Source organism: Solea senegalensis, linkage group LG2 (genome assembly GCF_019176455.1).
Source record: "Solea senegalensis isolate Sse05_10M linkage group LG2, IFAPA_SoseM_1, whole genome shotgun sequence".
NCBI classification, from domain to species: Eukaryota; Metazoa; Chordata; class Actinopteri; order Pleuronectiformes; family Soleidae; genus Solea; species Solea senegalensis.
The window spans coordinates 33,262,489-33,273,020 of NC_058022.1; the positions used below are offsets into that span (position 1 = coordinate 33,262,489).

At 41.5% G+C, this 10,532-nt stretch overlaps 1 protein-coding gene across 2 annotated transcripts in view; it reads left to right on the plus strand.

The window, feature by feature from the left end:
- The window catches only part of LOC122760299 (prospero homeobox protein 1-like), a 32,575-nt gene extending 22,610 nt beyond the window's left edge, over positions 1–9,965 (plus strand). For both annotated transcript variants that reach the window (XM_044015388.1, XM_044015395.1), the window contains exon 7: positions 9,316–9,965. In XM_044015388.1, the coding sequence (XP_043871323.1) occupies positions 9,316–9,501 (186 nt within the window). In that variant the 3' untranslated portion in view covers positions 9,502–9,965. The remainder of the gene's footprint in view (positions 1–9,315) is intronic.
- Positions 9,966–10,532: the final 567 nt, after the last annotated feature.

The following is a 10,532-nucleotide window of genomic DNA, read 5'->3' on the forward strand; positions in this document are numbered from 1 at the left end:
TCTCAGGAATCGATTGTCAGCGTGGGGCTTTTATATGCCGGGCAGCTCATTTGGCGTCATTTTCTTTTTTTTTTTATTTAACTGTCCTCCGTTGCTCTTGCGCGTATGTGTTCTCTTGCTCGCGTCTTCTCTGCCTCTCTTGTCCCTCTCGTCTTCTGCGCGTGACCTACCCAGAAGGCGTCCACGCACATTTTAAAGTCACACAGAGACATTCAAACACGGCACTTGTCCTGCTTTCCTTTTCCCCGTCTCCGACTCTCGTGTCACTCGCGCGAGCAGAGGCCTGTGCCGCCGGAGTTGATAAGCGTGAGTGACAGATGTTGTGTTTACACAGAGGAACCGAGTTCCTGAGTTCATTACGACACAATCGAAGTTCAACACACGCAGTTGTAAGAAACTGCTGATGAATCACTGAATCATGGGGGCCTGATAAATAGTGTGCCGCTTAAAAACGTCTTAAAAAGTGAAGTGTTGTGAGCATTTCCCAGCTAAAATAAGATTTATAACATTTCCAGTAAGATACACTTCAGTTCTGTCAGTGATGCAGTTATTTGTACTTACTGATCTGCAGTGGTCCACTGATTGGTCGACAGAGGATTTGTTGTTGTTTTTTTAAAAAAAATATATCAATAGAGAAATTCAAGGCCGTTATATGATAGTAATATCATTGCACAGCAGTGTTTTCTTTCTCTGCTGCCTGACAAAGTACTGCTGTATGAATGTTCTTAAATCCATCTAGATTTTCTTGTTTCAGTTTTGCTCGGCGAGAATTCTTAGAAGCTAACCACTTCCAGACTGTAATGTGCCTTAAAATGAGGGGAAAAAACAGCCTTAAATTGGATCAAACTGGCCAAAATTTGCACAATAATGGACTTTTTTTGACATATCCAGGGAGATCGGACCAAAAACTGACACTTTTTTCCATTTAATCTCTTCCTCATGTCACAGCACATGTAGATATACCTTCTCTTAATTGTGTAAAATAAACAAACATACAATAATAATAGTTGTAGAGGGCAATAGTCACCTTAAATCCAATATTGTGCATCCGTACTTACAATGAGCTGTGATTTACTTTAGATTAAAATGTTATAGAGTTGGACGTCTGTATTCAACGCAAACTTGACACACAAACCATCATTTTAGCTCGTCTCTTTCTTGAAATAAGATTGTTTTTCGAGTACAAATCTCGCTCGCTGAGATTATACTTCTCAGAAATGAGGCTTATTGTTGGTTTTCTTTCAAAAATCAAACCGTAAACCGTTTACCGCGCCGTGACCCTGCTAAACTGCGCCGCGCTGTACTGTAAGTTGATGTAACGCAGCGTCGTCTTGATAATTCATTTGAATACCGAGTACAGCGAGTGAGGGGTTTACAAATCGTGGTAACGGCACCCACACTGCTACTCACTAATTGATAACATACAAGTTAGATTACAAACAACCTCTCCAGTGACGACACATTTTGTACGTTATCATATTTATTTTAGATATTTAACCAAGAAGTTAGTCAGTTGGAGCGACTGCACATACAGAACTTACATATCACATATTTATAGACACACACACACACACGCATACACACACTGTGTCGCTGTCACTCAAAGTTATTAAGCAAGTATGAGCACTAAGTAACCGCGTCGTCTTCTTCTTTGTCTCTGCCGGTACAGATAATGCCACCTGCCACTTTCTGTCACTATAATTATAGCTATCCAGTCTGTGTGTGTGTGTGTGTGTGTGTGTGTGTGTGTGTGTGTGTGTGTGTGTGTGTGTGTGTCTTGGTATTCCAGTTGAGAAGAAGAAGGAATCATCTTTGTCACTGAGCCTGATTGGAGTCACTGAGGGGCGTGTGTGTGTGTGTGTGTGTGTGTGTCTGTGTATAGTCTTCCTGTATATATGTGTGTGTGTGTGTGTGTGTGTGTGTGTGTGTGTGTGTGTGAAGTGGCATGCAGTGATTCCCTTCCCCTGCCCCAGCTGTCTCCTTAGCTTTAACAATAGGCCTGGTAACAAAGACGTGGCCTTCAGCCTCTGTCATGTGATACTAGTGGTCTGCAGCCTCTCAGTCAGATGACCCAGGCTATTGTCCTCTATGGATGACACACACACACACACACACACACCAATCCGAGAAAGCACAGCACGTGTATTAAACGGCGCACACACACACACAAACGGGAGCAAGCAGAGATACGACGTATTTGCGCGCGCGCACACACACACACACACAGACGCAATCTCAGGACGCAGACCCTTCCTCTCGGTCACATGCAGCGCAAACAAAGAAAAACTTCAGCGCCATTGTCCCGACGACAGTGAGATCAGTGAGTGATTGACAAACGAGCGGCAGCACAGAAAGGAAACATATTGGCCCGATGTCCTGGAAAGACAAGATACTTCAAGATTTTTATATTTATATATATATATATATATATATATATACACACAGTATATATGTGTATTCCACTTCCTGCTTTCACTCAGGAATGGCAGCGATCAGGTGCAAATATAGGTGACTGTGTCAAAGTGTGAGAGTCCTGGCTGTGATATTTATGTGCCACAGCTCCAGGGACGGGAGGAGGAACAGGTCAAAATTCCTTCTCCTCCTCCTCCTCCTCCTGCCCGGCATGCAGGCAGGAGAAACGACATAAATCAATAAGATTGTTGCTTTTTATCTGAAGCAAATATTGGTTTTGTGGGAACGTAAATCAACAAGCGACCGGTCGAGATTTGCAGGCAGACTTAAAAGTTGGGGGTCTTTACACGTACGACACGTCGATGATTCCCTCTCAGCTCGAGTAATAACAAACTACTATTTAGTCTAAATATTCAAGGTAGAACCTTTAAATTCTAAAATCACATCACAACTGACCGACTTGCTATAATTGTTTTCATTAACAATGAAGCGTCTTTGACGATAAAACAGTAATAATATATATAATATAATGTAAATAATGTTTATTTGTCGTTTTATACTTGACTTTCTCACGCACAGCTGAAGCTTAGCTGTCACACGTCGCAAAGAAACTGTAACTGGGATCTTCATGGAACTGTTCATCGATGACTAAACTAGTCCGATAATCAATGAATTGGTTTTAGTGGCATGAATAACAAAAGTTCTCAGTTTTTCAGCTTCTTAAATGTGAATATTTTCTTTTTTCTTTGAACCAAGTCGTGAATAAATCATTAGAAACTGAATAAACGATCGAATTTTATGGCCCACGCGATAATAATAAATAATCAACAGGTTTATCTACAATAACGGTAATCGTGACTTGCAGCCCTAACACACAGAAACAAATACCTCATTTTTGTATGTACAGTGGGAATTAAAAAAAAAACAAAAGTACTTGAGATGAAAGGAAAACACAGGGAAGAGGAAGAGTGAAAGGGCACTACATTCTGGTAAAGTGTGTGTGTGTGTGTGTGAGAGAGACTAAAGCCAGGCCTGATAGCAGAGAGAGAGAGAGAGAGGAGGAAAGAGGAAGCAGATGCTTGTGTGTTGGCACAGAATTGATATATCCACTCTCTGTCTCTCCCACACACACAGCAGACGAAAGTGCCCCAGTATCGCGTTAGTGATCGAAAAATATTCCGCGGACCGAAAAAAGTGAAAAATACATGAGATCAATCAAACACACGTGGTGTTTGTTCAGTGATTCCTTAAGAGTGTGTGTGTGAGTGAGTGAGGATGGAAAGGTACCAGAGGCAAAGGCAGGTGCACTGTATGTACGCAGAGGTCACCAAAGGTCACAAGGATGGACAGGATATGAAGAATATGTTCATTTCTTTTTAAAAAAGAGTCGAGTTTCTTCAGTGTTATTTAATCAGTTATTAATAAATAACATTTGAACATCAATAGCAGTGCCATTGCTTTTAAATGGTGTATTTTATTTTGGAAGCCCTGGGATGGACTGCGATTACAGTGTGAATGAGACGATAATTACTTCTGCTAACGGGGTTTATTTTTAGTTCTTTTGTTGTTGTTTTGCCTGTGTATGTTTGTTTGTCTGTGAGCAGCAACACTAAAAAGAAAAAAAGTTAAAAAGTTTACACAAATGAAACATTCATTCATATTCTATATAAGTCTCTAAAACACTCACCTTTAAGGGATTTGTTCTATTCTCTATTTTAGACACTTTAAATTGGGACAATGCATCCTAACAGTAGTAGCCTACTTATAAAGTGCTCTCCTTTTCTTCTAAAAATACTTTTTGGTACAATAATGCCCCGTCTGAGCTCGTGGCGTGCTCTGTAACCCCCGCTATATTAGTAAAGGAGACGTCACTGTTGCTAAGCGCTTTTTTGCATTTTGGTTTCGCTGCACTTCAGGTTTTCTGGTGATGCTGTGTGTTTCTGCAGGTGGTGCTCATTTGTGTTTTTACTGCTCACGCTAACAATGTTATCATTCCTGTGTTTATTGCAAACAAGCATCTGCTGCCATTACCAGCAGAGGAATATATTATACTCCAGATTTGGTTTTTATTTCCCAGCAAAGAGGAGAAAAAACTATAGCAAGTTTATAAAACTGCAAAAAAGTTGTTAAATGGCCCGTTTTGAGCAAGATAGAGCAGTAAAATGACGGGTTATATTCATTCGAGTGGATTTTATGCAATATTAAAAAACACGGACACAAGTGAAGCAGTTAAATTTGTTCATTAAAGTCCGTCGTCTGACAATTATGTGGAACTCTACTTTTTTCTCCCCTAAGCTTTGATAAAATGAGCCATTGACAATAAATCTTAAAGATAATTTAACAGTGTAGCTGAGGCACGATGAAAACACAAATAACATTTGTAAAAAAAGTGGGTAAATTACCGAGTCAACACACGAGAATTCAAAAACCTCTCAAAATCCAACACGGGTTTACACATGTGAGGGAAGATAAATGGATAAGTCGGCTTTGTCGCGAGATAAAGAGCAGGAAAGGATCGTTTTTCCAAGAAGGTACGGCGGCCAACAAGACGGCGGGGATGAAGAGAGCGAGAGGAGGAGAGGAAAGGAAGGAGACAAGGAAAAAGAAGAGGGGCGGGAGTTAGAGTCCCAGTCGGCCTCTTTGTTGGGCAGCGATTTAGAGATTTACAGGCTGTTGCCCTTCAGTGTGTGTGTGTGTGTGCGTGCATGTGCGTGTGCATGTGAAGTGAGAGTAATTGAGCCGCGCTACATCCAATATTTACCCACCAAACCAGAGCAATCATGCGAATTATGTTTACTGGGAACCAAGTGTCTTTCTTCCCTCTTTATCTTTCTTTCTCTTACCCACTTCCCCCACCCATCCCCATTCCTCGCTCACTCTCTCTCTCTCCTGGCAACAAACATCATATCAAGATCCAAGCCAGGAGTGACACACACACACACACACACAGGGGAAACAGGCCCATCTGTATTGATGATGGCCTAATTTAGATCTCTTTATTGGACTGATTTACGACGGCCAGACAAATCTGGGCATCTGGACCCAAGTGTGTGTTTGTGTGTGTGTGTGTGTGTGTGTGTTGGGTAGCTGATACCCAAACCGGACATGCAATACCTTCCCGGCTTCATTTCATTCTTTCTGCGTGTCTCCATACCTCTCTCTCTGTGTGACTCTGCAGTGTCCTTTCTCCCCTCCTCCTCCTCCTCCTCGCCGCGTTCTCTCCAGTGATGACACACGCACACGTCGTCCTGAAACATTCAAAAGAAAACAAAATCACACAAAGACACCCAAGCCGGGGTGACCTTATCCAGGTCAAGGCCACTAAATCTCAACATAAGACGCAGTATCACTCATTCACTAACAACAGATGAAACAAGGGGTTTGATAAAGGTCAATATTAAGTCACAGTGCCCAGATTTCAAAGCCCAGAATGTGGGTGTTCAGTGGATGCATCTCATCTGAAGGTGGGAAAAAAAAAAGAAGCTTTAATTTTAATAACGCCAATTTATAATTTAAAAAGGGTCAAAGGTCTTGAAATACTTAAGAGAAAGATGTCCTTGAAAGACACTGAAAAGAGTGTGTATCTTAAATAAAAAAAAAGAGAGAGATGAGAGCAGATTCGAACAACTAAGGTATGAAAGGATGTAATCCTGGAGGGAGAGGACGTCTCAAAGGCACATTCATCTTCAAGATCAAGCTCAGGTTTCAACTTTTATTTTTCCCAGCGGGCCGTTTCACAGCAGCTATTAAAAACAGCAGCTTGACTTTGGGGCTTTCTTTATTTTCTGGCAGAGGTAAAACAATGAGTTTTTAGACCTTTTAAAATTTGCAGAAACGTGTTGGCACTAACTCATTAAAACCCGGTATTATTTTTGTACTTTTGCACATCATTGCTGCCTCTAATAATACAATTGCATTCAGGAAGTTAATTGGTGAAATCTCAAATGTGGCAGCCTCAATAAAAAGAAGACAGACTGGATTTACACTCCAATAAACAACCAGACATTTTTACTGATAATTTGTTCCATCTAACAGTTGACCAATATTGCTTTTCTATGGCTGATATGATATATTACCTTTTTGTGCCCATATTTTCTTCTGTCTTTTATTTGATACACAAAAAGCTCAACTGTCCACTTGTATTATAAATAAAAATGATGTAAATATGAACATAAATTAATGAAATAATAATACTAATGAGCAGTTACAGTTCACTTCCTGTTTTGGATGTTTTACTTCCTGTTGGGAACAATCCCTGTTAGCCCATCATAAAAAATGTAAAATATGGTGTTTTCTGTCTCCACCATGGAGCGCTGTTTTCAAAATAGAATATTTTCATATACACGTCTTCAGGGCGGGATTATAATCAATCATAGCTAATTTGGTTCAGATTGGACCTTCTATGGCAAAATTAGTTTTGTGTGTTTTTTCCGCAAAAATAAGATTTTGCACCGTTGCCATGGCAACACCATTTCGCGATACATCATGATATTGAACACAAACTATCCGCCATGTGTTTTATGTTATCCCATCAATTTTGAGTTGGATACGGTAATCCCTGTAAAAGTTACATACAAAACCTGTTAAGAAACCACCAGAAGACGCTGTTTTCAAAATTGAGTGTTTCCACTTAGATGTCTTCCGTATTGGACTATAACCTAATCATAGCAAGTTTGGTTCAGATTGGACCTTCCATCACAAAGTTGTACAATTTTGGTTTGTTAAACCAAATTTGAAGGTGATCAAGTTTGATCAAATACCACATGTGAAATCGCCAAAAGTGACAAAAAAATTGTGATTCAATCCAAATTGGCCGTCTTCCTGTAGGATTTAGGGCAAAGCCTCATTGAGTTCCGCCTCCAAATAAAGCAGTTTAGATGACAATTGTGTCAGTCAGTGCGTTGACACATGCGTTAAAAGTCCGATTTTAGTCAGACTAAGACGAGAACTTGGTTTTCTTAATGTCCTGTAAACAAGTTAGTCCAACTAAAATTGAGCTGGTCTTAGTCAAACTAGTATAATGGATAATGCGATTCATAGTCCGATTACTCCTGCATGTACGCGCTTAATCGGACTGGAGTTGGACTAGGCGTTCTGTGCATGTACCAAAATTTCCTCCCTGGTCTTTGACCCGGAAGTAGAAGGAGACGACGTTGCCGGAAAACAACACGATGGCGTCGGCGAGAGCGAAATCTACGGAGTGTTTAGCATAGTCGGACTATGGCCTTCGATTGATTAAACTGTGCATGTAAACATTCTAAAGTGTTGTAACTTGTGAGTAAAGTAATTTACCAGTAAGGTCCAAAAGTTCCCACTAGGGAAGTTTAAAGTTAGATTTGAGAATTTGTGGGCGCACGTGTGTGTGTGTGTGTGTGTGTGTGTGTATACAGTAGTGTCTAAACCAAGACAGTGACAGAGGGCCTTATTGAAATAACTATGGTCTCAAGGGGCCAGCTAAAATGAGACAGAGGGGTAGGTGAGGGGAGACAGAGTATACGAGAGTCCAGGGAAACATTTAGGGAGTGTGTGTGTGTGTGTGTGTGTGGGGTGATTCATGCGCTGTGGGCTAACCTTGGGGCCCGTGGACGGGTTACACCCAGACAGCACTATACTGTCCTCTCTGCATGTGTGCAGTTTGTCGGTTACAGGAACATGTACTTGTCTGGAGGAGTCAACCTTGTGTGTGTGTGTGTGTGTGTGTGTGTGTACATCTGCATGAAAAAAGACACAAAAGAAGAACAAATAAAGAGTTGTTGGTGGTGGGAGGGAGGAGTGAGATAGAGGGTGGAGGGGAGTCCCTCATCAGATTGTTTAGTGTCTTTGTATGATCTTGCCCCGGGAGAAAAAAGGGCAGGGTAAAAAATGAAGTCTGTGTCTGTGTGTGTGTGTGTGTGTGTGTGTGTGTGTGTGTGTGTGTGTGTGTGTGTGTGCCAGTGTTTTGCAGTCAAACACTGAATCCATACACACGTAAACACACTTGTGACGACAGTATATTTATGCCCGCATGAGGAGAGGACCATTAGATCCCTGCAGTCCCTTGTTTAAACACTGACGCGCACACACACACACACACACAGAAGATCACATACAACTGTTCACCTGTCATATTTGAGGACTTAAGTGTGTGTCGTCTGTCATGGTCAGACACACACACACGCACACACAGGTGGGGGCTGGCTGTTGAGAAGGAAAGAGGAAGTACATTTAGGGGAAGTTGACTGCTGAGGAACAACTTGGTACAGGAATAGAAATATAAGGACACCTGAGACGCGCGCGCACACACACACACACACACAGGTTTGTGCAGCATTCAAAGTGAGGACCCTGAAGACAATGTATTAGCCCCTTACCTTAACCCCAATTCTAACCCTAAAACCAGGTCGCGACCCCAAAGAAAGCCATTTAAAGATGTGAGGACGAGCCAAAACGTCCTCACAAAGCAACAAGTACAAGAAAACACGCTTATTTTCACTTAATACTGTGAGTTAAGTCAATTCATTCAGTCACTGTTCCAAAAGCTGATTTCTTTTGTACTCGTTTTTTACACTAAACCAACACAGAACTTTGTGTACGCCGGTTTAAAACATAGCGATTTGGGTTCAACTTCATAGTTCCAGTTAAAGCTGGAGTGCGTTGTTATGTTATTAGTAAAATCACAGTGAACCACACTGGATTATTGACCTCGATCTCATTAAGCACTTTTGGGATGAACTGGGACATCCAACATCAGTGCCTGACGTCATAAACACTCTACAGAATGAAAATCCTGAGGGAAAATCTTCCAAGGAGCTGTTAGAGCTGCAAAAAGGGCACCAGCGTCCAAAGATCTGCCCATTTAAGGCTCATTTCTGGTTTATTTATGTCACACAAACTTCATTTGTGATTTCATTTTTCCTCCTGAAGGTCCCCGATCGATTTCTGGAGGTGGTCCAGGTGACTCTCCGCGAGTTCTTCAACGCGATCGTGGCGGGCAAGGACGCGGACCCGTCCTGGAAGAAGGCCATCTACAAGGTGATCTGCAAGCTGGACAGCGACGTCCCCGACGTCTTCAAATCCCCAAACTGTCTACAAGAGCTCCTCCACGACTGACTAGGACCAGGGAGGAGGCGCGGCAAGCAAGACAAACCTCTCAGACGACTGTGAAGACGCACACGCGGACAGGGCTGAGGTCTTTTTCTCTGTGATGCAGAGACTTAGATTATTCCTGCAGAGGTTTTGTTCTCGTTCAGCCCGCTCCTCAAAAAACAAACAAACCCAGCCTCAAGATGTTTTTTTTTTAGAGAAAGTATTTGCCGAGATCCTTGTATTGACAAATCCTGCCGAGACTTTTACAAGATTAAAAAGCAGAAAGCGGTGAATACTCGACATCCTTGCACTTACAGAGATAAAAAAAAAGGCCCCTCCGATCTGGAAACCTCGTCCCCTTCTTTCTTTCCTTCCTTCCTTCCTTCCTTCCTCCTCGTCTGATCTCGCTCCCGATCATCGATCTTCAGTGCCGACGACATCTGGGTTCGGGAGTGAACTGAAAATAAAGATGATAATATATAAATAAATCTTTTTATTGTGACTGTTTTTAAGTTAAGTTTTGAGAGGAAAAAAAAGAGTGATGTTTCTGTTATTTTTTATTTTTTTCCCCTCCTCCTCCTCCCTTTGTATATGCTTACACTGGTACACACACACACACACACACACACACACACAGGAAAGCACAGTAGCAATTCCAAATTTCCTCAAACCCGACATTTTCCCCGTCTTCTTTTTACTTCTTCCTCTTCTTTACTGTACTGAGACTTACTGGGTGTTTGTCTTGACTGTGACTCTCCCTGCCGCTCGCCTCCACGGCTGCCTCTTTTTGCAGACACTCAAGAGTATTGACAACAAAAGATCGACTCCTTTAAACAAACAGTGCCAGTTCTTTTTTTTTGGAATCTCACTATACTTGATTAAATCAACACAAACCGAGTTATTTCATAACTTCAGCTCCCACACACTGTCACAGTTTGACGTTCATGTATATGTTGATGAAAAAAAGCTCTTAAATATTGTTTGACTATGTTTTCTTTTATTTTGTGATAGGAGAAAACATAAATCAGTACTTAATGTTGTAAAAATGACTTAAA